The sequence below is a fragment of the Callionymus lyra genome, chromosome 18 (assembly GCF_982586985.1).
Source record: "Callionymus lyra chromosome 18, fCalLyr1.hap1.1, whole genome shotgun sequence".
Classification (NCBI taxonomy): Eukaryota; Metazoa; Chordata; class Actinopteri; order Syngnathiformes; family Callionymidae; genus Callionymus; species Callionymus lyra.
The window spans coordinates 3148554-3176288 of NC_141835.1; the positions used below are offsets into that span (position 1 = coordinate 3148554).

The 27735-nt window shown below is 42.0% G+C and overlaps 1 protein-coding gene across 5 annotated transcripts in view; it reads left to right on the plus strand.

Annotated features, from left to right (window-relative positions):
- The window catches only part of LOC148060069 (formin), a 66442-nt gene extending 38741 nt beyond the window's left edge, over positions 1-27701 (plus strand). For 3 of the 5 annotated variants that reach the window (XM_087779380.1, XM_087779381.1, XM_087779383.1), the window contains 10 exons: positions 1957-2018; positions 2090-2178; positions 6302-6431; positions 7567-7713; positions 7785-8025; positions 13256-13348; positions 19453-19504; positions 20994-21143; positions 23435-23516; positions 23600-27701. In XM_087779380.1, the coding sequence (XP_087635506.1) occupies positions 1957-2018; positions 2090-2178; positions 6302-6431; positions 7567-7713; positions 7785-8025; positions 13256-13348; positions 19453-19504; positions 20994-21143; positions 23435-23516; positions 23600-23644 (1091 nt within the window). In that variant the 3' untranslated portion in view covers positions 23645-27701. The remainder of the gene's footprint in view (positions 1-1956; positions 2019-2089; positions 2179-6301; positions 6432-7566; positions 7714-7784; positions 8026-13255; positions 13349-19452; positions 19505-20993; positions 21144-23434; positions 23517-23599) is intronic. The other 2 variants (XM_087779382.1, XM_087779384.1) reach the window with 1 other exon arrangement.
- The last annotated feature ends 34 nt before the right edge of the window (positions 27702-27735 follow it).

Sequence of the window (27735 nt, forward strand, 5' to 3'; positions counted from 1 at the left end):
ACCAAAGCCGACGAGTGAGAAGTGGAAGGAGAGGGTGTGAGGTGGCCGGGCTTTGATCTGCGGGTGTGGAGAGAGATCCGGCTCAGAACAGAGTGGTCCGGTGCACACCGGCGCTGGCCCCCCTTTGGTGTGTGATTGACGGCTGCACGGCTGAGGGACTGAATAATCCACTCTAATAAGACGTAGGAAATGGACCTCCAGCGCTCGCTCTGATCCGGACGGAGTCGCCACAGCTGGGAACTGGTCCAGGCCCGGTTAGAATCCACCCGCTTACGTCAGGACCCGCTCATGTTGGTCCTCCAATCACCTCGCCATGTATCCTTCAAGGACTTCCTGGATCCACATGAACATAACCTGCTCCCTGTCACATAATCAACAGGAGTAGATACAGAAAAAACAATTTTCAACTATAATCCAACAATTTTCAACTATAATCCAACAATTTTCAACTGAAATCAAACAATTTTCAACTGAAATCAAACAATTTTCAACTATAATCAAACAATTTTCAACTGAAATCAAACAATTTTCAACTATAATCAAACAATTTTCAACTGAAATCAAACAATTTTCAACTGAAATCAAACAATTTTCAACTATAATCAAACAATTTTCAACTGAAATCAAACTATTTTCAACTGAAATCAAACAATTTTCAACTATAATCAAACAATTTTCAACTGAAATCAAACTATTTTCAACTATAATCAAACAATTTTCAACTGAAATCAAACTATTTTCAACTATAATCAACAATTTTCAACTATAATCCAACAATTTTCAACTATAATCCAACAATTTTCAACTATAATCAAACAATTTTCAACTATAATCCAACAATTTTCAACTATAATCAACAATTTTCAACTATAATCAAACAATTTTCAACTATAATCAAACAATTTTCAACTATAATCAAACAAAGCAAAAACATGAATCAAAGAAAGTCATTCATCTCAATCATTCTCAACTTAATGATACAAATGGGCCAAAATATTGATTTAGTCTTTTTCATTCTCAATTTATCTTAATGATTTCTGTTTATTACTCTCAACAAATTCATTTCCTTCAGTATCAGTTTGACTCTTGACATCTTATCTTATCTTAAACACCGACATCTCTATAGGTCGCCAACATGAAGGTCTACTTGACTCTCTGCTCGCCCCGTGAAGTGAGCCTGAGGCTCAGATGTTTGTGTGACACCATCACAGTCACTTTCACCAGCGTCCTGAACTCTTTATTGAGCCTCGCGACGAACCCTCGTCCTGAAGTCGTTACACTGGTGTGTGGTTTAGCTGCTGGTGAGAGGCTCGTGTGTGTGGAGGAGGTTTGAGTCTTTATGGTTCCATTAAAGAATAACGTTTTTTAATCAATCGAGAATGTTTTCAACAAGTCGCTTCAATCAAATTAAATATTTTCAACTTAAAAAGTGATCATTACATTCAAACTCTTCTTTGCTACTGAACTTGTAAATATTTACTTGTTTCAGAAGTAGATTCTTGATCAGTTCATGGCTTTGGAGCGAAGATGAACGAATAGAATCCAATGCGGCACCTAAAGTCACAAGGTCACGCACTTGAGGTTCGATAAAGGGTTAAATGTCTTGCTCAAGGTCGAACCAGCGACCTCAGGCTCGACCGTCTGAGCTATTATTAATAAAAACAATCCTGATCACAGACGGTCTCTGGAATGTTTCACTTGCATTCCTAACCCTTGTGTAATCTCAGGGTCAAGGTGACCCAAAGGCCCGGAAAAAAATGTGTTTGTTCTATCCCTTGTGTTGTCTCTGGGTCGGGATGAAATATCCCCATCCTTTCACCCTTGAACCTCCCATAAAAAAATCTTGTCGTCCATCACCGTCTAAAACAAAAGTTAGTGATTCAAACACGCGTAAAAGTTAACGGCGTCTCCGAAGCTTCACTGGAACCGTCGAATAACTCTGTGTCTCCACGGCAGCCATGCTCACGGTGGACAACTCCGTGGTGGACCTGGAGACCATCGAGGCGCTCTACGAGAACGTGAGTGCGACCAAGACTTGAGTTTGGACGTGAATGTTCTCCTCACGGCTTCATCTCCTGCTGTGCCGCAGCGAGCCACCAAGGACGAGCTGGACAAGATCAAGAGACACTTCGAGACGTCGAAGGAAGACGACAAGAAGCTTCTGGACAAGCCTGAGCAGTGAGTTCGGTTCTTCTTCTTCTTATCGACTGTTTAGAGGAGCCATGACTGACAACATGTAATCAAGTACACGTCGCTATGGTGACCAGTCAAGTGTTTTAGATGAGATAAGACATATATTTTGGATACTGGAAATGTTAAAAAATGTTCTGCCTGACAGCAGCAGGATGTGAGACGGTGAGTGGGGTCACCAGTGATCCTGATGGTCCTACTGGTGATGCAGGTGTTATAAATGTCCAGGAGGGGAGAGACACCAGTGATCCTGATGGTCCTACTGGGGATGCAGGTGTTATAAATGTCCAGGAGGAGAGAGACACCAGTGATCCTGATGGTCCTACTGGGGATGCAGGTGTTATAAATGTCCAGGAGGAGAGAGACACCAATGATCCTGATGGTCCTACTGGTGATGCAGGTGTTATAAATGTCCAGGAGGAGAGAGACACCAATGATCCTGATGGTCCTACTGGTGATGCAGGTGTTATAAATGTCCAGGAGGAGAGAGACACCAGTGATCCTGATGGTCCTACTGGTGATGCAGGTGTTATAAATGTCCAGGAGGAGAGGAGACACCAGTGATCCTGATGGTCCTACTGGTGATGCAGGTGTTATAAATGTCCGGGAGGAGAGGAGACACCAGTGATCCTGATGGTCCTACTGGTGATGCAGGTGTTATAAATGTCCAGGAGGAGAGAGACACCAGTGATCCTGATGGTCCTACTAGTGATGCAGGTGTTATAAATGTCCAGGAGGAGAGAGACACCAGTGATCCTGATGGTCCTACTGGGGATGCAGGTGTTATAAATGTCCAGGAGGAGAGAGACACCAATGATCCTGATGGTCCTACTGGTGATGCAGGTGTTATAAATGTCCAGGAGGAGAGAGACACCAATGATCCTGATGGTCCTACTGGTGATGCAGGTGTTATAAATGTCCAGGAGGAGAGAGACACCAGTGATCCTGATGGTCCTACTGGTGATGCAGGTGTTATAAATGTCCAGGAGGAGAGAGACACCAGTGATCCTGATGGTCCTACTGGGGATGCAGGTGTTATAAATGTCCAGGAGGAGAGAGACACCAGTGATCCTGATGGTCCTACTGGGGATGCAGGTGTTATAAATGTCCAGGAGGAGAGAGACACCAATGATCCTGATGGTCCTACTGGTGATGCAGGTGTTATAAATGTCCAGGAGGAGAGAGACACCAATGATCCTGATGGTCCTACTGGTGATGCAGGTGTTATAAATGTCCAGGAGGAGAGAGACACCAGTGATCCTGATGGTCCTACTGGTGATGCAGGTGTTATAAATGTCCAGGAGGAGAGGAGACACCAGTGATCCTGATGGTCCTACTGGTGATGCAGGTGTTATAAATGTCCGGGAGGAGAGGAGACACCAGTGATCCTGATGGTCCTACTGGTGATGCAGGTGTTATAAATGTCCAGGAGGAGAGAGACACCAGTGATCCTGATGGTCCTACTAGTGATGCAGGTGTTATAAATGTCCAGGAGGAGAGAGACACCAGTGATCCTGATGGTCCTACTGGGGATGCAGGTGTTATAAATGTCCAGGAGGAGAGAGACACCAATGATCCTGATGGTCCTACTGGTGATGCAGGTGTTATAAATGTCCAGGAGGAGAGAGACACCAATGATCCTGATGGTCCTACTGGTGATGCAGGTGTTATAAATGTCCAGGAGGAGAGAGACACCAGTGATCCTGATGGTCCTACTGGTGATGCAGGTGTTATAAATGTCCAGGAGGAGAGGAGACACCAGTGATCCTGATGGTCCTACTGGTGATGCAGGTGTTATAAATGTCCAGGAGGAGAGGAGACACCAGTGATCCTGATGGTCCTACTGGTGATGCAGGTGTTATAAATGTCCAGGAGGGGAGAGACACCAGTGATCCTGATGGTCCTACTAGTGATGCAGGTGTTATAAATGTCCAGGAGGAGAGAGACACCAGTGATCCTGATGGTCCTACTGGTGATGCAGGTGTTATAAATGTCCAGGAGGAGAGAGACACCAGTGATCCTGATGGTCTTACTGGTGATGCAGGTGTTATAAATGTCCAGGAGGAGAGAGACACCAGTGATCCTGATGGTCCTACTGGTGATGCAGGTGTTATAAATGTCCAGGAGGAGAGAGACACCAGTGATCCTGATGGTCCTACTGGTGATGCAGGTGTTATAAATGTCCAGGAGGAGAGAGACACCAGTGATCCTGATGGTCCTACTGGTGATGCAGGTGTTATAAATGTCCAGGAGGAGACAGACACCAGTGATCCTGATGGTCCTACTGGTGATGTAGGTGTTATAAATGTCCAGGAGGAGAGAGACACCAGTGATCCTGATGGTCTTACTGGTGATGGGTGTTATAAATGTCCAGGAGGAGAGAGACACCAATGATCCTGATGGTCCTACTGGTGATGCAGGTGTTATAAATGTCCAGGAGGAGAGAGGAGACACCAGTGATCCTGATGGTCCTACTGGTGATGCAGGTGTTATAAATGTCCAGGAGGAGAGAGACACCAGTGATCCTGATGGTCCTACTGGTGATGCAGGTGTTATAAATGTCCAGGAGGAGAGAGACACCAGTGATCCTGATGGTCCTACTGGTGATGCAGGTGTTATAAATGTCCAGGAGGAGAGAGACACCAGTGATCCTGATGGTCCTACTGGTGATGCAGGTGTTATAAATGTCCAGGAGGAGAGAGACACCAGTGATCCTGATGGTCCTACTGGTGATGCAGGTGTTATAAATGTCCAGGAGGAGAGAGACACCAGTGATCCTGATGGTCCTACTGGTGATGCAGGTGTTATAAATGTCCAGGAGGAGAGAGACACCAATGATCCTGATGGTCCTACTGGTGATGCAGGTGTTATAAAGGTCCAGGAGGAGAGAGACACCAGTGATCCTGATGGTCTTACTGGTGATGCAGGTGTTATAAATGTCCAGGAGGAGAGAGGAGACACCAATGATGGTCTCAGCTGCTCTCAGGATGCGCTGCAGCTTCTTGCGGCAGGACACGGTGCAGGCGCCGTAAATTGAGGCGAAAGAACGAAAAGACAAAAAGAGACTCATGCGTCTCTGTTAGGTTGAATCAGAGTTTAGTTTGGAACCCTGACTGACAGGTTCTGGACCCTCGTGGGATTAAGTTTGACACCTTTTTTAAACAGTGTTTACCTGAAAGCGTAAAACGTAACAGTCGTCTAGAAAGTTAGCATTTTTGTCTTTAACTTTGCATTGTTTTATTACAACTACATGAGCTGCTTTGTAACTTGTAAACGAATGAAATCATATTTAAGTTATTTAATCAATTTCATTCTTTTGTGCTCCTTCTGAAGACAACAAATGTCAACTTTTTCTACAGGATCAGTTTATCTCTGAGTCGACAGCGGAGCAACAATGTGTTTCTTACTGTGTTTGCTTGAAAAACGTTGTGAAAGTTAGTGAATGATGAGTTTTTTATTAACCGATGTTGTTGTTTTAGACGATTAAAGTGTCTTCTATTCAAACGTTCATTTCAAAAAGGACATGAAAACATGATTAAATAAGTCACAACACAAACGTCGTTAAAGATCATTTGTGCTGCATAAGGTCGTCAGACAATTGTCCCTTTAAATCATTTTAATTGTGTTTATAAATCCCGCGTGAACTTCCACTGCCGTGTGAGCGAAACCTGCATCTTGCTCCAGTAGTTCCATCCTGTCAGGGTTTAAGTGGTCCGGGCCCATTAAGGAGGTCTCGGCCCCTCGAGCCCGGACCACTGCCATGTTTGACCGGAGCTGTCACGACGTCGTCCCGCGTCGTCCCGTCTCAGCGTCGGCGAGTCCTAATCACGCAGGATGTTACCGGCTCTGTTTACACAAGTCATTCCGCATCAGGCCCGAGTTATCTTTGATCACGGCGGCTCCTCCGCCTCGACCCCGCGGACCTTTTCAGACTCAGCCGAGCAGCACCGCTCAGGCCTGTCAGCTGCCTGGCTGCCTGTGAACGGCCGCGGCGCCGCCTGGAAACGGAACCAAAATAGTCGGTCCTGTCGGACGTTTTGTTTAGTTCTGTCGTAACGGATCACACTCCAATCTCAACCTGACCCCCCCCCCCCGACCATCTCTTCTGCAGGTTCCTCTACGAGCTCTCGCAGATTCCAGACTTCTCGGGCCGAGCCCAGTGTATCATCTTCCAGACGGTGTTCCAGGACACCATCGCTTCCATCCGTCGCAAGGTCAACGTCATCTTCAGTGCCTGCAAAGTAAGAAGATGATGTCGAGTCCTGTGGACCACAATCAACACGCGTGGGTAACATTGTTTAGAAGAGGGGTCACCAGAGGTCAACGCTTCTGGGCCGCAGGCTGGAGGGTCGTTCAGCAGTTCATCCATCCATCAAAACGATATAAATAATAGCATTTTAAGTGATTATCTTTGTTCTTAATCTTAAAAATGGACTCCCTTGAAACTTTGATGATAAATGAAGGGGCGCAGACCCCCTGGTTAAGATGAGGCAGTTGTTGGCACAGTGTGTGTAAAGTTGTCATGTGTGTGTAGTGTGTTAATTGTTGGACTACAAACGACAGCTCATCGTCAAGGTACACAAGTGTATTGTGTTGTTAAAGAAGAAATGATTTGACCTTTTTTTTGTTCTTATAACTGAAACAATCTACAATAAAAAGTGTTTTTTTTTTTTCATTTTAAGATTTTCAAGATGTTTTTTAATATAAAACACAAGGAATGCAATTTTTTTTTTATAATCTGGACATAAGATACGTATCACGATGCAATATATTGCTGTTGGATCAAAGATATTTTTAAGTTTTTTTTAAAAACCTTTACTGTAGGAAAATTGTATATATAGTAAAGTAGTCAGTATGAAACATATGACAACAAGATTTAAAGGATAAACTAATGAAGAAAAAAAGATGTTTAAAATTAAATAAGTAAGTAATTCTTATTTATATAGCGCTTTTCTAGACCAGGGTCACAAAGCGCTTAAACAATCAAAACCATATTCAGTAAAATATATACTTTAAAGGTCAAGATAAAACTGATAACACAACAGGAGTTCCAGAAAATCAAGGAAAAGCCTGAACAAATATGTTGATTGTTAATGAAAAGTTGATACCATGCTGTTGAATGTTAATACAACATCGTAAAAATATTGCAATATTGCAGTGTATCAATGTTTAATTAAACTTCTGCAAAATAACAGCAAATAATAAAAGCATGATTGTCGCGTAAAAACACACACCTGGTAAATACAAAACTTTTTATGTCATCAGAAGAATAAGATGTTCTTGGTCTTTATTCTTGTGTGTGTGTGCGTGTGTGTGTGTGTGTGTGTGTGTGTGTGTGTGTGTGTGTGTGTGTGTGTGTGTGTGTGTGTGTTCTAGGACTTGCAAGAGTGTGAGCACCTGCGGGACATCATGGGTCTGGTCCTGGCTTTTGGAAACTACATGAACGGAGGAAACCGGACTCGAGGTCAAGCCGACGGCTTCGCGCTGGAGATTCTACCCAAACTGAAGGACGTGAAGAGCAGGGTGAGACGAAAACCTTCCTGATCCTGTTCTGACCGCTTCATAACATCTAACATTCTGATGCTCCTCCTCAGGACAATCGAATGAACCTCATGGATTACGTGGTTTTGTACTTCCTGAGGAACTTCGACAAGGTACGACGTCGTCACGAGGGTTTATCTTCGACGGGGAGTCAGTGGAGTGTTTTCTTCCAGCACGCCGGCACAGAGAAGAGCGTCTTCCCTCTCCCAGAACCACAGGACCTGTTCCAGGCCTCGCAGGTCAAGTTTGAAGACCTGCACAAGGACATCAGGAAACTGAAGAAGGACCTCACAAGTAATGATCTTCACACGAGTGACTCACATGAATCTGTGCCCACAGTCAGAGGAGAAACCAATTGATTAATTAATAAAAAAAGATGTTTTTAATAGAAAATATTTAAACTGGGGTGAAAAAGTTAGAAATAATTACAACAAAATGTGTATATAAGCTTAACTTTATCACAAATATAAATACATCTTTTTTTACTGTATATAAAGCCCTTGAGAGTCACAGTCAGTTACATAAGAACAGAGTTACACACACAGTACATTTCTTCACGACACACTACAGTTAAAACTGCACTAGAGGTGTGTGTTGATATCATGATACAAGGATGAGATTCATCGTGTTGGTGTAGTAACAAGTATATGTGCAGTATTGACGAGTACTTGACTCTGGTGTTGTGATAGTGTAGTAACAAGTATATATGTGCAGTATTGACGAGTACTTGACTCTGGTGTTGTGATAGTGTAGTAACAAGTATATATGTGCAGTATTGACGAGTACTTGACTCTGGTGTTGTGATAGTGTAGTAACAAGTATATATGTGCAGTATTGTCCAGTACTTGACTCTGGTGTTGTGATAGTGTAGTAACAAGTATATATGTGCAGTATTGACGAGTACTTGACTCTGGTGTTGTGATAGTGTAGTAACAAGTATATGTGCAGTATTGACGAGTACTTGACTCTGGTGTTGTGATAGTGTAGTAACAAGTATATGTGCAGTATTGACGAGTACTTGACTCTGGTGTTGTGATAGTGTAGTAACAAGTATATGTGCAGTATTGACGAGTACTTGACTCTGGTGTTGTTATAGTGTAGTAACAAGTATATATGTGCAGAATTGACGAGTACTTGACTCTGGTGTTGTGATAGTGTAGTAACAAGTATATATGTGTAGTATTGTCCAGTACTTGACTCTGGTGTTGTGATAGTGTAGTAACACATATCACTGTATCCTCTCGTCCTCAGTCAGCGTCTGGATCTCACAGGATTTCATTGTTACTTAAGCTGCTGAGGAGTTATTAAATGCAGTAAATTGAATTGCAACACAAAAATGAACAAACACCGTGAATATTTTATATATTTTATGTTTTTGTAAAGTTAAAAAATGTTTTATTATAATTTTTATTATTATTATTATACACACATACTTTGCTGTTAAAGATTGATAAAGAATCTTGATAAAAAATGACGTTCAAGATATTAATATTTTCAAATCGGTATTTTCTTACATCCATACACAGCATTAAAGTTTAGTGTCATAACTGTCAGTGCTAGACAGTGTTAATGGGTCTATAATCAAAATACTTAAGTTAATCGTTAACAAGTAGGAACAAGCCCAACACAGCATTCTATTATTACTTTCTTCATATTTTAGTTCATCTGTGAGTCATTGAAAACATGAACAAATGATATTTTAAAGTGAGCAGACAAACACGTTGAGGCTAAAGACCCTAAAAGTCTCGGCAGCGAGTCGTGTCGGCCATGCGGAGGTTAAAGGCTCTGCCCCTCGGTGCCCCCCGGTGCCCCCCGGGTGTCTGTGGTTATTTAAATCAAGCAATAACACGGCATATGAAAGCAATTACATTTGCTCCCCTACGACTTTCAAATCGCCGTTAAAGCGCCGCTCGTCTCCGAGCCCGGGGGAGAAACTCAACGAGCGCAGACCCTCCTCAAGCTGTCACTCATTTACGAGGAGAAAGTGGACGACGTCGAGGACAATAAATGCAACACGACGGCCCGTTATTTGATCCGTTTGCTGCCGCTGGAGCCACGGCAGTCCTCGGGCGATCACATCAAGGATGGCGGAGGCTTGTCCGGCTCCACCTATGACATCCACCATTTTATCCTCTGCAGCCGACATGAATAAATATTTATGCGGCTCTTATAAACCGGGCCTGAGAGAGCGACTGGCTTCAATTAAGCAGCAGATCGCTTCCATCCACGTTGTAAATCGTGTCCGACGTCGACTCACACCTCGCTGCCTTTGGCCGCGATGTCGGGGCTCCCCCTCCCCTCGCCGCCATCCTGAGGTGGCGACTGCGGCGTCTTTGCCCTCCAGCCTGGGGTCAGAGGTCGGGGCACTTGGTGGTTACAAGGATCTCAGCGACTTAAGCGCCCCCGCTAACAGATTGTTTCGGACACTTTGATGGGAGTCAGTCATGGAGGAGGTTCAGGAGCAGTTTGATGGTGACATTAGTGAGGGTTGAAGGTTCTGAGAGCGTGAGGCAGCAGAAGTGTTGCCTCTCGTGTCTGGGAAACACTTCTTCAAGGTTGAATCTTTGTAAAGATGTTGGATTGAACTGGGTGAACGATGTATGTATAATTGGTTTCATTCACTTTCTAATATCCATTCAACGATCGTCTCACGGCAAGAAGGTTGCTGGTTCACTTCCGGGTCGGGAGTGAGCCCCTCACAGGAACTCCGGTTTCCTCCCACAGTCCAAAAACATACAGAGGTTGAATTGAGATCTTTGGGAAATTGTCCGTAGGTATGAGTGTGTGTGTGAATGGTTGTCTGTCTTTATGTGTCCTGAGACAGACTGGCGTCCTGTCCAGGGTGTCCCCTGCCTCTCGCCCTATGATACTGGGATAGACTCCAGATTAAGGTTTTATGTTAATGTTGTATAATTACAATAATATTGCACTTTGAGACATGAGAGTGATAGTTTTTCTACTCGCCCTCATGTCGACTAAAGGTTGGGAACATTTTCAGATTAATCTTGTCTTTTATTTTCCTTTTTTTCTGTAGTTATCAGCAGAAAAGGATGTTCAAATGTCGGTCGTCCAAAAAAGACACCAAAAAACATCTGAATATACTGTATATATTTGTAATATATATTTTTATAACTATTTAGCTTGTCGAGGCGAAAAGTCGGTCATCGAACAAACATGTTCGTCTACAGTATAACTCTAAAAAAAGAAAAGAATATTCTGAAAATAATCCCATCTTCTAGTCGACTTGAGGGTGAGTAGATAATTAGTTAATTTAGAATTTTAGGTCAACTATTACTTTAAGTTTTTTGTTTGTTTGTTTATTTTCTCACATTAAAACAGTCCAGGAGGGTTAGAGTTGTAACTGTGGTTCTACGAACGCGTGCTCTGGCAGTCCACAGTGACAGCCTGTAGAGGGCAGAACATGCATGAAGTAGAACTGATTTTAAAGCGAGGAGACAAAAACAAGTAAAGATTCAAGATCAGATTCTGAATCCAATTAAAAATGAAACTGATTCAGAACCTGATGACTATAAATGGCCTCATGTAAACTGGCCCATGTGACTCCACGTGTGCGCCGGCGTGTGCGACTTCTTTCTGTCGTCAGCACACATTGACGTTCCAGCGTCGTCCAGTCGTCCAGTCCTGCTCCTCAAGAAACCTGATCCTCTTCTGATGGGGCTTCCTGTTGAGGGCGACGACCTCTCTGTGCTCCTGAGAGGAAGTCAGACCCGACCACTTACGTATCTGCCTCTCTTTCGTACGCCGGGCTCATGCGAAGAGGATGGTGATCGAGGCTCGTCCGCACATGAGGCTCTAACAGGCCCGGACAGCCAATGAAACAGGATCAAATAAAAGGAAACAGAGCTCATTTGCTGCTCAGAGGAGTTTAATGATTCGCAGAAGAGCCGCTCCAGGTTTAACATTCATCACGTTGGCAAATCAGACACTTTTGTGATTTTTAATGGCCTGTAATGTCAGTTTGAGGCAAGACCTGCTGCCTGAGCTCACAGGTCTGGACTCACTCAGAGGCCGCCGTCGCTGCCAAGCTCTCGCTAATACATTTGTTTTATTGAACTTCATAAATAGTGTTTCTAGCTACAAATAAAACCCAAAGAATTCAAGTAAAAAACAACATCAATTCAAATCGGGTTCTGCCAAAAATCCTCATTTTTTTTTTAAAGCTCGTAATAATTTTAAAAAGAAAAAAAAAGATTCTCTTGTTCTTTACAAAATAAAAGAATGTGATCATATCTCCGCGGTTAACAATAATCTGTTTTCATTTATAAATGGTTATTCTCCCTCGCTGGATAACAATAACTTGATTTAATGTTTAGTCATTTGATACATTTTTATGTGTGCAGTTAGTATGTTCTCCTCGTGTTGTGTGGGTTTACTCCGGGAACTCTGGTTTCCTCCCACAGTCCAAAAACACACAGAGGCTGATTGAGAACTTGGGGAAATGATCCATAGGTATGAGTGTGTGTGTGAATGGTTGTCTGTCCTTGTGTGTCCTGAGACAGACTGGCGTCCTGTCCAGGGTGTCCCCTGCCTCTCACCCTATGATACTGGGATAGACTCCAGTCTCCCCTGCGACCACATCAGGGATAAAGTGGTTGAAAATCAATGAATAACTTGAACAAACAATCACGAATGAAAACACATTTCTGAAGTAAAAAGAAAAACAAGAGCAAAATAAAAACTTTAAATTCATCTAAGATCATTAGAAATAAAGAATAAAAGTGTTTCAGGATGAATTTTAAAAAGTGAGTTTTTAAAGCAGACAGAAATGAGCTTCTTTGCATTTTAATGAGGAATATTTTCAGATTTGAAAACATGTCGCTGTAGCTTTTATATTTTCCAGCTGCTCAGATCTTGTGCTTCCTCTTTGTGGCCTTTTCTGTCTGGACCACATTTGGACGAGCGCCGCCTGGAGATGCTTCTTCTACTTTAGACGCCTTTGATATCAGCGAGTCATCCACGGATAGAATCGGTGTCCTTGAATAATCTGGATCAATAAAACAGCCAATAAACGTCAGCTACGATCTGGACGGAGCTGCAGGTGCTTCACGTGCGAAGCCAGGATCTGGAGGAGAAACGCGGTGAAGCAACGAGCTGCGACTTGTTAATTCTCCGCTGGTTTTTTTCTGCAGAAGTATTTAGCCGCGTGGTCGCGAGAGCCGAGGTATTTATTGCAGCCATTAATGACTTACAGGTCGGTGGAACGTGCCAGAGTTCCTTCGGCAGGCGTCTGCGTGGAGTGCGTCCACAGGAAATGGTAAAGGTTGTGTTGGAACGCGTTCACTCGCGCCTGTTTCCTCTGAGATGCGGCGAGTCGGTGGTTCTGGCAGCGCGAGGAAAGCCGTCCACAAACAACAAACAGATCCGACACGCAGTCGCCGCCCAACGCACTTGTGTTCATAACCGCTAATATCCAACATTCTTCAATGATTGTGTTTGTGTTTGTCCTTGTTTTCTCATTCCTTCTGCTCATCTGGCACTGATCCGCCGTTTCTTCTCTTCCCAGCCTGTGAGAAGAACGTGGAAAAAGTGTCTGCCAACTCGTCGGAGGAACACCTCCAGCCCTTTAAAGACAAGATGGAGGAGTTTGTGTCTGTCGGTGAGTCCGGTCGTTATCTGCAGACTTTCATCTTGAGAGACGTGACCTCAGACCAGGTCGAGGTGTTTTTGTTTGGTCTGGAAAAAAAAACTTAAAAGAAATTCTTCCGAGGATGGAACGTTCCTTAGTGAGGGAGATATGGAGGTGTATGTCAGGGTCGTCGGAATTGAACTTTTGGAAATTTTCAGCCAATCACGCGACGCGCAGACGATCACGTGACCAAGACGAACAAACGATTCAATCGCTCGGTTCTCTTTTAGTAATGTCTGCTGTGACTTTATACCAACATCTTTACATTGAATATAACAGAGAGAACATTTTCAAACATATTGAATTGGTAAAAATATAGAATTTTGTTTTTAATTATTGAAATTAAAATATCAAACAAAAATTCATTTATTTAGAAAATGTTTAATTCTTAAATACATACATTTTAATGAAATAATTAAAATCATTTAAACGTTAAATTCAACTGAAACAGAAACAATATCTCAGAGCAGGTCAAGTGTTTCTATCTTTGAGGAACAAATATATATTGAATTTACGAAGTTAGAAAATAAAATAAAATGATTGGACTCGATAAGTAAAGATAATATATATATTTGGATCATTTTCCTTTTTTTAATTCAATTATTTAAAAAAAAAAACAACCTTCAAATATAAAAAATCATTCAAATTAATTTTAATAAATAAAAGGAAATGCTAAAGAAAACATGTCAATCAAATAATTTCAAGTTTCAACATCAAAAATGCTAAAATGAATTCAATATATCGTGAAGCCGCTGAAACATGATCTCAAACCAAGTGTTGCTGCTTCTATAAAAACCTCAAATAAAATCTTTTAAGGATGAAACTTTCCCGAGCGAAGAGGATTTATAGGACGGAGAAGAATCCGACTCACAGACCCAGCAGGAGCCTTTTAAACGGAGGAAGCGCGATCGTGTCCGAGCGTCGGCGCTCGATCCAGTCTGTGGAAGGGATCAGGTTCCTCTAACATGTAGTCCAGGCCGTCATAAAGCCGGCAGGACACCTCTGTAAAGCCGGGTCGGGCCTCCATCGAGGAGACCCTGGACCACCACGATGAAGATGCTTCATCACTTCACGGATCTGGAATCATGACTTTCTAATGGAAAGATCTTCACCGATATAGTCTGCGGATCAACTCTCAGGAGCATCAGGGGGTGTCTCAGGTTTTTATCTTCTGAGCCGGGCGGGTCCAGAATCCCCGCCGAGAGCTTCTTATCCTCTACAAGCTGATGGTCTGTCAGTTCATCATCCGTTTTTTTTCTGGAAACATTTTCGGTCGATTCCGAAATGTGAAAATGTGTCCAACACATGCATCTCCGGTCATCTGACTAACCTGAGTGAGAAGTTCAATAACTCACTGGTGAGTCACGATTTAAGAGCCTTAAGCCGAGCCTTTGATGTGAGAAACTGTTGCTTTGTTTTGAGCTTTTGAAGTCATGGAATCATCACGAACGATGATTGCGCTCCTCGGCCGAGCATGGGCAACAGCTTGAGGAATTCTGTTTATGAAAGCGAGGTTTACAAGTATTCCACTGGAAAGTTTATGTTCAACATGTGCTGACGCGAGGCCGTCGGAGCTCGTGGATCTGAGGACGTTCTTCAGACGTTCTTCAGACGTTCTTCAGACGTTCCTCAGACGGAAAGTAGGACGAGTGTGACGCTCGTGGATCTCACTTCCTTTGTTTAAATCACTTCCTTACGCTCTTTAACAGACACGGCTTCTTGTTTTGTTTCTATCCTCACCTTTGGTCACGGAAAGAAAAACGAGTTTTCCCAGAGAGTGTCGGTGTTTTTGGGGCCAAAAGAGGAGCCCCTCGCTGCAGATACTTCTATTCATCGACGAGTGACACGTCGCATATTTATGATCTTTCTATTGCAGTTCCGCTATATATCCACAAGGGTGGGGGTGGGTTTTGTCTCAATTAAAAAAAACATCCCATTAGAGCAAAGCCCTTCCAGTAGTTATCAAAAGATATATATTGTTGTAGCGCCAGCTCAAATATGTACTAAATTAAAGCCATAACACAACAGAACATGTACCGTATTTTTCGGACTTTAAAGCCCACTGAATAGTGTGCCTTATTCATTCTTATGTAATGATTCTGGTTTTACTTACTGACCTCGGACAGATTTTATTTGGTACAAACATCGGTCAAGAATTTTGGTTAAAGTGCAAGACGGCACTGTGAGTACTATAGTTTTTATAGAGGGACGCCATGAACATGAACTCTGAACCTTTTGTACATTTTTATTAAATACTTTGTGTCAAAAGTCAAACTGATAAATAAAAAAACATGTTTAATAAAATAAATGATAAATATAAATACTTTTCTTTTATACTAATTTGTCGTGTTGGATCTCCAGCCGTCACTCAAAAGGAGAAAAGCAAGACGAGAAACCAAAAACACTGGTCATTCAGGAGTGTCTCGTTACATCTCCTGACATACTGTTCCAGGAACACTTTCATTTGACTGTGTTTTTCTGTCCCTACATTTTGTATCTTCATAATTAATGCAAGTGTTTGTTCGGGAACATTTAGGACTATGTAGATGATTGTTCATCGTTATGATCTGACTTTCAGGTCTTTCGTGGCGTCTCTCTGTGAAGTCTTTGAAACGTTCTCAAGAAGCTTCTTGGATATTTTGAAGCACATGACAATCCTGAGCCGCTCTAGTAGAAGAACTCACATTTCTCCTTCAAACTCTTCACTGGCTGCTCTAGTAGAAGAACTCACATTTCTCCTTCAAACTCTTTACTGGCTGCTCTAGTAGAAGAACTCACATTTCTCCTTCAAACTCTTTACTGGCTGCCAGTTTCTTTCAGGATCATTTTAAAATTCTGGTTCTTACTTTCATATCTATTCATGGTCAGACCTTCCATCAGTGATCTGATCCAGCCTTACACCTCAGCTCGGGCTCTGAGGTCTGTGGATCAGAATCTACTGATGGTTCCTGAACTTCAGGACCAGAGGAGAGAAATCCTTCCAGTCTGTTGCTCCTAAGCGTTGGAACCATCTCTGTGTTTGATGATCTACTGACTCCTTCAAGAAACATCTCTGTGTTTGATGATCTACTGACTCCTTCAAGAAACATCTGTGTTTGATGATCTACTGACTCCTTCAAGAAACATCTCTGTGTTTGATGATCTACTGACTCCTTCAAGAAACATCTGTGTTTGATGATCTACTGACTCCTTCAAGAAACATGTGTGTTTGATGATCTACTGACTCCTTCAAGAAACATCTCTGTGTTTGATGATCTACTGACTCCTTCAAGAAACATGTGTGTTTGATGATCTACTGACTCCTTCAAGAAACATCTGTGTTTGATGATCTACTGACTCCTTCAAGAAACATCTGTGTTTGATGATCTACTGACTCCTTCAAGAAACATCTGTGTTTGATGATCTACTGACTCCTTCAAGAAACATCTGTGTTTGATGATCTACTGACTCCTTCAAGAAACATCTGTGTTTGATGATCTACTGACTCCTTCAAGAAACATCTCAAGACACTTTGATCCGTTCTTGTCCTTGATTCTCTGAGACTCTTGTGTTTGTCTCGTGTTATCTTGATCTTTTAAGTATATATTTGAGTATTGTTTTGATTGTTTACTTAGATATTTGTTGTGTTGGAGACCCGGCGTGAGTAAGAAGGTCCTCTCATGGTATCTGAGGTGAGGAGGAAGTGTCTCACCTCAGCCTTGAGCTCCGTCGATGACTCAGAAACAACAACACACTGGTTCTAATGAGCGTCTACATCAGTAATAACACACTTTAACGAGGGATTTGTTTTTAAAATCCATCCTCGCGCCGGACGAGGGGCAGGAGAAGCGAACGCTCCGGAGTCTCAGGCATCTTTGAATCCATGTCTTTGTTATCTGGCGGTTTGTAAAAGTGTGTCGGTTTTTTTAAAGGCCTCATTTATTGTCACGCTCAGCAGGCGCGTCTCATAACTTTCTCGTCAGCGACTACTGGTCTCATGTTTACACGAGAGGAAGAGAAACTTCACACATCCTCGAGCCGGGCCCTGCTCCTCCAGGGCCACCTCGCTCCAGAGGGGTACCCCAGGCGCCGGTCGGACCCCCCGCCGAGATTAACGCCGCGGGTCGGCGCCTTCATTAGGTTAGTCGTACCTAAAGAGAAAAAAGGGGTGAAAGTCAAAGAGGTGCTCGGTTAAGATTCTTAAGCTCGCCATCTCCCCAAAGACCCCCAAAAATGGCCTTTGAACAATTTTTTGGGAGACTTCCCGCTCTTAAATCTTCAGGTCCCCCATCATTGTAAAAAAAAGGATGAATCTGGAAAAATGCAATAAATCTGAGATCACAGGAACTCTCTGGCCCGAGATAAATTCTTGCACCTCAGCCTCGCACACATCTGCCTTGAATTTAGGTTCACATGGCAGGAGTCCATGGAGCCTCCTGCAGACCTCGCTCAACCTCAGGTACATGTTCCTACCTGCTCTCTGAGCCGCCACCCTGGACTCCCTGAGGAGGGGTCAGTCATGTCCCCCCTCGTTTGGTATCAGCAGATCCTGAAGCTTGTGATCAAGATGAGCTTCTCACGAAGGAAAAAGGTTCAGGTCACATGACTTAAACAATGGATGTCAGCCTATCATCCTTGTTACCGTAGTGACATGATTGACAGGTGAGGTCAGGTGACATTTGACTTTTGGACTCAAACTATCAATAGATGTTTAGAGTCGGGGAGTGATGATGTCATCGGTTCACTCCGTCACATGACTTTTGTCGAACATGTTTTTTTAATATTTGTTTGTGTAACTATAACAACAACTTTATCGACTCTACACAAGACGTGTGTAGAGTCTTATAGCTGCAGCTGATTGGACGACAAGTTAGAACATCAACCAATGGGACGCTTTCTTTTGTCGTATGTAAAAGATTTGATTTGCACCAAAAATGGATGTAAATGATCCTGAAAAAAACGGAAGAAAGAAAGATTTTGTAAAATAATTAACACCATAAATAAAAATAATTAAATTTACTCCCAAAAATGAATAAGCATGAATAATTTTTATTAGATTATCCCGAACAAAAAACAAACAAAAAAAACGACAGAACAATTATTACAACGATAAACCAAAAAAAACATGAAAAACAAAACAAAAATAATACGCCCAACATAAAACAGAAAGAAATTTGCATGAAAAAAATGGAAGATAATGATAAAAAAAAAAAAAAAAAAACACTGAAAAATAATAAGCCTGAAAAAATAAAAATATATAACAATTATTACAACGAAAAAAAGCATGAAAAACTAAACAAAAATATGCAAATATGGCCAAAATATAATAATTATTGTGAAAAACAAACTCACTGAAAAATAATAAACCTGAACAATTGGAGGAACATCGTCACTGAATCAAGAATAATAGGTTTGTTGCATCATGTGATTAAGAAGCTTCATGATGAAAAATGTCAACACTTTGGATTAAGAGTGTTTGTGTGTCAGTGTGTGTCAGTGTGTGTCAGTGTGTGTCAGTGTGTGTCAGTGTGCGTCAGTGTGCGTCAGTGTGTGTCAGTGTGTGTCAGGTGTGTGTCAGTGTGTGTCAGTGTGCGTCAGTGTGCGTCAGTGTGCGTCAGTGTGCGTCAGTGTGTGTCAGTGTGTGTCAGGTGTGTGTCAGTGTGTGTCAGTGTGTGTCAGTGTGTGTCAGTGTGTGTCAGTGTGTGTCAGGTGTGTGTCAGTGTGTGTCAGTGTGCGTCAGTGTGTGTCAGTGTGCGTCAGTGTGTGTCAGTGTGCATCAGTGTGCATCAGTGTGCATCAGTGTGCATCAGTGTGCGTCAGTGTGCGTCAGTGTGCATCAGTGTGCATCAGTGTGTGTCAGTGTGTGTCAGTGTGCATCAGTGTGCATCAGTGTGTGTCAGTGTGCGTCAGTGTGCGTCAGTGTGCGTCAGTGTGCGTCAGTGTGTGTCAGTGTGTGTCAGTGTGTGTCAGTGTGTGTCAGTGTGCGTCAGTGTGTGTCAGTGTGCGTCAGTGTGTGTCAGTGTGCGTCAGTGTGTGTCAGTGTGTGTCAGTGTGTGTCAGTGTGTGTCTCACTCGCTCTCTCTTGTTGTTTTCAGCCCAGAGCGACCATCGTTCCGAGGAGGAAGGACTCGACTCGGCAGAGAAACGGTAGGAGACTCTTCTAGCTCCAGGAGGGAAGGAAGTAGATGTTGGATGTAGATGTGAGGAGGGTCTTCAATGATTTGTTGGGACGTCAGTCACAGGAGCATCTCTTCCTCTGATGGAGGTCGAGGGTCGCGCTCAGGTTCCCACGGAGCCGCCCTCGTAAAAGTGACACTGCTGATGAACAGGGGCGTCAGCAGGACTCGCCGGTACCACTGGTGTCAGCGACCCATCTGGTGCTGCTGTGACGTGAGGTTTTCTCACTCTCGTGTCTCCAGATCTATGTCAGGGTCTCCAGATCTATGTCAGGGTCTCCAGATCTATGTCAGGGTCTCCAGATCTATGTCTCCAGATCTATGTCAGGGTCTCCAGATCTATGTCAGGGTCTCTAGATCTATGTCAGGGTCTCCAGATCTATGTCAGGGTCTCCAGATCTATGTCTCCAGATCTATGTCAGGGTCTCCAGATCTATGTCAGGGTCTTCAGATCTATGTCAGGGTCTCCAGATCTATGTCAGGGTCTCCAGATCTATGTCAGGGTCTTCAGATCTATGTCAGGGTCTCCAGATCTATGTCAGGGTCTCCAGATCTATGTCAGGGTCTCCAGATCTATGTCAGGGTCTCCAGATCTATGTCAGGGTCTTCAGATCTATGTCAGGGTCTCCAGATCTATGTCAGGGTCTCCAGATCTATGTCAGGGTCTTCAGATCTATGTCAGGGTCTCCAGATCTATGTCAGGGTCTCCAGATCTATGTCATCTATGTGGGGGATATTGTCCATAGTTATGAGTGTGTGTGTGAATGGTTGTCTGTCCGTGTGTGTCCTGAGACAGACTGGCGTCCTGTCCAGGGTGTCCCCTGCCTCTCACCCTATGATACTGGGATAGACTCCAGTCCCCCCCCCTGCGACCCCGGTAGAGAATAAACAATATCTTTGATAGTCTTCTAACGTACAAATGTTGCTTCCTGATCATGTGCTTGTACGACGTCACCTGATTGGCTAAAGGTTCGTCGTACTGAAGACACACATGAGCTCTAGAGTAGCATCTTTTAGACACCGCAGAAACCTGGAGCAGAACCAGGCTCAGTGTTGAAGGCTCAAAATGTGTATTTACCAAAAACATTGTTGATGATATTTTTAATCGTTCGAGGCTCAATTTATCTCAATGGTTTGGTGTTTGTTGTTCAAACGCTCGACGTCCCGTATCTTCGTCTCTTATCTCTAGACGTCTTCAAGGTCACTTTGATCCGGAGACAACCATTGGTTGATGAGTCGTCATTGAAGCTCCAGACGTGTGTCTTCAAAACATCATCCGTGTTTGATTTGATGAGCAAATCGATGAGCTTTTCTCTTCGTGTTCCTTCTCTGTGATGATTTCTATCTCTTCTGAGGAGCATCTCGTGACCTCCAGACCTGCAGCGCAGATGTTTGCGACGACAACACCTTTGACTTGTTTCGTGTCTTAACATGATGGTGTGGTTCTGCTTCAAAACCAGCTTCCAGGACATGGTGAACTTCTTCGGCGTCAAACCCAAGACGGGGGAGAAGGAGGTGAACACGGGTCACGTGTTCGTGCTCTGGTACGAGTTCTGCAACGACTTCAAGAACACCTGGAAGCGCCAGAGCCAGAACATCTCCAAGGAGAAGTGAGTCTCTTCAGGGTTGCTGGTCCAGACCTGGAGCTCCAGGGTCAGCAGGGGTCCGGCTGAGAACCTGTGGATTTACGAGGCCCGGGTCTGACCCGAGGCGTCGGGTCGGGGGTCGGCGTTCCACCAACCTGACTTTACTGGCCTTTAAAGAGCGTGTGTTTGTGCGAGAACTGATTAACACATGATCACATGATCACATGATCACATGATCACATGATCACATGATCACATGATCACATGAGCACATGATCACATGAGCACATGATCACATGATCACTTCTGATCCTAGAACCACATTTTTAAAAATGTCATATATCACACACAAATCAACACACAAAACACTTCATATCACACAAATCAACACACAAAACACTTCATATCACACAAATCAACACACAAAACACTTCATATCACACACACATCAACACACAAAACACTTCATATCACACACAAATCAACACACAAAACACTTCATATAACACACAAATCAACACACAAAACACTTCATATCACACACAAATCAACACACAAAACACTTCATATCACACACAAATCATCACACAAAACACTTCATATCACACACACATCAACACACAAAACACTTCATATCACACACAAATCAACACACAAAACACTTCATATCACATACAAATCAACACACAAAACACTTCATATCACACAAAAATCAACACACAAATCAGTTCATATCACACAAAAATCAACACACAAAACACTTCATATCACACACAAATCAACACACAAAACACTTCATATCACACACAAATCAACACACAAAACACTTCATATCACACACAAATCAACACACAAAACACTTCATATCACACACAAATCAACACACAAAACACTTCATATCACACACAAATCAACACACAAAACACTTCATATCACACACAAATCAACACACAAAACACTTCATATCACACACAAATCAACACACAAAACACTTCATATCACACACAAATCAACACACAAAACACTTCATATCACACACAAATCAACACACAAAACACTTCATATCACACAAAAATCAACACACAAATCAGTTCATATCACACAAAAATCAACACACAAAACACTTCATATCACACACAAATAAACACACAAAACACTTCATATCACACACAAATCAACACACAAAACACTTCATATCACACACAAATCAACACACAAAACACTTCATATCACACACAAATCAACACACAAAACACTTCATATCACACACAAATCAACACACAAAACACTTCATATCACACACAAATCAACACACAAAACACTTCATATCACACAAAAATCAACACACAAATCAGTTCATATCACACAAAAATCAACACACAAAACCGTTCATATAACACACAAATGAACACACATATCGGTTCATATCACACACAAATAAACACACAAAACACTTCATATCACACACAAATAAACACACAAAACACTTCATATCACACACAAATCAACACACAAAACACTTCATATCACACACAAATCAACACACAAATCAGTTCATATCACACAAAAATCAACACACAAAACCGTTCATATAATACACAAATGAACACACATCGGTTCATATCACACACAAATAAACACACAAAACAGCTCACAAATTACACACAAATCACACACAAATCACACACACTTCATTGATAACATTTTCTCAGATTTTATTCTTCACATCTTCTACCTCTGATTAAATGATTTTTTTTTTTACTTATACTGCAGTTGTTATGAAACTAAAACTCAACATAAAACAAAGAATAGTGTAGTTTGTGGATATAAATCAACACATCTGTCAATCACTTTGTTTCAGTCACTTTATATCTGACAATATTTACTTACATTTGATTATATTGACAATATTTCAAGTCATCGATTCATTATTTTATGTTTAACATTAAAACTCAAAATGAAACAATAAAGGAAGAAAAGTAACTTTTTTCTTTCAATCAACAAACGTGAGGAAAGTAGTGAATTTCAAGTGAATTTCAAATGTAATATTAACTTAACTTAAGAGTTTAAGTTGTTATATTCTGTTCATATATTCATGTTGTTATAATCATCTGGATTAAGATGTTTTGATTTAAAGTTTAAATTCTTCCCTCAAATCTATCAAATAAATCCTTATCATTTTAAATGTTGGTTGTATCCCTTGTGTTGTCTCTGGGTCAAGGTCAACGACCTCCACCAATCCAGCCAGAGACGACACAATGGATAGAACAAACACATTTGTTTCCGAGGTCTGACTCGTGTTCTCGTGGCTGCAGGTTGAAGGAGGCTCAGGAGAACATCAAGAAGCTGACGGCGGAGAAGAAGGTGGAGACGAAGAAGATCAACGCCAACAGCCTGGTGAGTGACGGGTGATTGACGGGTGATTGACGGGTGATTGACGGGTGTCAAGAACACGACGTGACGAGACGTTTGCTCCACAGAAGGAGCGTCTGCGTCAGAAGGAGGCCGGCGGCTCGTCCAGCTGAGTCCAGGAGCTTCATCCAGACGTTCACGGCTGACACCGCCAAAGTGATGAGAGGGTCTCGGGTCAAAGGTCGACCTCATTCTTCCCGCCTGGCATAACCCCTGAGGTTTAAGGATGGACTCCAGGGGTCGGTTGGATTTACGGCGGCCCCGTCCGTGAGGTTCCTGTCGGACCCTCTGGTTCTGACTCTCTACGGTTCCACTGTGGAGCTTCACAGCTAACGTGCTACGATTAGCATCACGGATCGATTGGTCGTGTCTGGATCATGTCAACACAACAACACAACAACACAACAACACAACAACAACACCAGAGACAAACAAGACTTTTGATGAACCTCAGTGTCAGTGACTGTGAACGGGAGGAAATCAGAGTCAAGGACGGGTGTGAGGTATAGGGTTTCTTTACACACAAACACAACTTAAAACAACACACAAATAAACACACAATTCTCACATTATCACATATCACACATGGATCAACAAACAAATCACATGAGTATCAATACACAAATCAACACGCAATTCACTCACAAATCAACACACAAATGATCTTAGAGACAAACACATATCACACATGGATCAACACAAAAATCACACACATGCAGAACACACAAATCAACACACAAATCACACACATATCAACACACAATTCACTCACAAAACAATACACAAATCAGCTCAGAGACTAACACATATCACACATGGATCAACAAACAAATCACACAAATATCAACACAAGAATCAACACAAAATTCACTCACAAATCAACACACAAATGATCTTAGAGACAAACACATATCACACATGGATCAACACAAAAATCACACACATGCAGAACACACAAATCAACACACAAATGACACACATATCAACACACAATTCACTCACAAAACAATACACAAATCAGCTCAGAGACTAACACATATCACACATGGATCAACAAACAAATCACACAAATATCAACACAAGAATCAACACAAAATTCACTCACAAATCAACACACAAATGAGCTTAGAGACTAATACATATCACACATGGATCAACACAAAAATCACACACATATAGAACACACAAATCAACACAAAATTCACTCACAAATCAACACACAAATCACACACATATCAACACACAATTCACTCACAAATCAACACACAAATGAGCTTAGAGACTAACACATGTCACACATGGATCAACACAAAAATCACACACACATCAATACACAATTCACTCACAAAACAACACACAAATCAGCTCAGAGACTAACACATATCACACATCAATCAACAAAACAAATCAACAAATGACTATTACTTACTTACACAATTCACTCACAAATTAACACACAAATCAGCTCACAGCCTTACACACAGACTTACACATAAATCTCACACATAAAAAACACACAAATCAACACACATAAACACTTAAATAAACACACAGATGTGCTCACAAATGTCACGCAAACTTACACACGAACCAATACAAATATTAGCTCACAAATCAACACACAAATGAGCTCAGAGTCAAACATCTGTTACACAAATCACATATAAAAACATCACAATTTTCACACATACTAACATAAAAATCAATACAAACCACATCTCACACACAAAGCGCACACAAACTTACACACATTAATACAACTATTAGCTCACAAATCAACACACAAATGAGCTCACACATATGAACACACAAATGAGCTCATGCATATAAACACACAAATTAAACACATATCAACTCTTAAATAAACACACAAATGAGTTCACAAATTGTACACAAACACACAAATCAGTTCAAAGCACACAGAGATAAACACACAAATGAGCTCACAATTCGCCCACATATGACACACAGATGAACAGACTAATCGCACACATATAACACACAAATGAACAGACAAATCGCACACATATAACACACAAATGAACAGACATATCGCACACATATAACACACAGATGAACAGACAAATCGCACACATATAACACACAGATGAACAGACAAATCGCACACATATAACACACAAATGAACAGACAAATCGCACACATATAACACACAGATGAACAGACTAATCGCACACATATAACACACAGATGAACAGACAAATCGCACACATATAACACAGATGAACAGACAAATCGCACACATATAACACACAAATGAACAGACAAATCGCACACATATAACACACAGATGAACAGACTAATCGCACACATATAACACACAGATGAACAGACAAATCGCACACATATAACACACAGATGAACAGACAAATCGCACACATATAACACACAGATGAACAGACAAATCGCACACATATAACACACAAATGAACAGACAAATCGCACACATATAACACACAGATGAACAGACTAATCGCACACATATAACACACAGATGAACAGACTAATCGCACACTTATAACACACAAATGAACAGACAAATCGCACACATATAGCACACAGATGAACAGACAAATCGCACACATATAACACACAAATGAACAGACAAATCGCACACATATAACACACAGATGAACAGACAAATCGCACACATATAGCACACAGATGAACAGACTAATCGCACACATATAACACACAGATGAACAGACAAATCGCACACATATAACACACAGATGAACAGACACATCGCACACTTATAACACACAAATGAACAGACAAATCGCACACATATAACACACAGATGAACAGACTAATCGCACACTTATAACACACAAATGAACAGACAAATCGCACACATATAGCACACAGATGAACAGACTAATCGCACACATATAACACACAAATGAACAGACAAATCACACACATATAACACACAGATGAACAGACTAATCGCACACTTATAACACACAAATGAACAGACAAATCGCACACATATAGCACACAGATGAACAGACTAATCGCACACATATAACACACAAATGAACAGACAAATCGCACACATATAACACACAGATGAACAGACAAATCATCACAAACTTCCCTCATAAGTGACACACCATGTGAAGCTGCTGGAGTCGCTCGTCTGCTCTAGTTCCTCATGTTCTTCTCATGTTCTTCTCATGGTCTCCTCATGTTCTCCTCATGTTCTTCTCGTGTTCTTCTCATGTTCTTCTCATGTTCTTCTCATGTTCTTCTCATGTTCTCCTCATGTTCTCCTCATGTTCTTCTCTTGTTCTTCTCATGTTCTTCTCATGTTCTTCTCATGTTCTTCTCGTGTTCTTCTCGTGTTCTTCTCATGTTCTTCTCGTGGTCTCCTCATGTTCTCCTCATGTTCTCCTCATGTTCTCCTCATGCTCTTCTCGTGTTCTTCACGTGTTCGTCACGTGTTCTTCTCATGTTCTTCTCATGTTCTTCTCATGTTCTTCTCGTGTTCTTCTCGTGTTCTTCTCGTGTTCTTCTCATGTTCTTCTCATGGTCTCCTCATGTTCTCCTCATGGTCTCCTCATGGTCTCCTCATGTTCTCCTCATGTTCTCCTCATGTTCTTCTCGTGTTCTTCTCTTGTTCTTCTCATGGTCTCCTCATGTTCTCCTTGTGATCTTCTCATGTTCTTCTAGTGTTCTTCTCATGTTCTTCTCACGTTCTTCTTGTGTTCTTCTTGTGTTCTTCTTACATTCTTCTCACGTTCTTCTTGTGTTCTTCTTGTGTTCTTCTTACATTCTTCTCACGTTCTTCTCACGTTCTTCTTGTGTTCTTCTTACATTCTTCTCACGTTCTTCTCACGTTCTTCTGCTCCTCACACGTTGATTTGCACTGTTTTGCGCCGCGAGCGTTGAAATAAGTTGATGCTTTTATTTTCTATTTAAGAACCAAATGTATTTTCAGGAACACGATGGATTATTTTGAGGCAGTATTTTTGTAAAGTCGTCTTGAGATATATTTTCACCAGTGATTCTCTTCAACGTGTGGTTCCAACGCATGACGTCCTCCAAACACCTCCAGAACTTTCTACTCCCGAGCTGAAGAGGTCGAGTCGCTGCTCCTCGTGGAATTGTTTTAGATTTCATCGATTAAAAGAACAATCGCTGTCAAACCATCGCTGTCGTCCGTGTTCTCGTCGCAGGGGC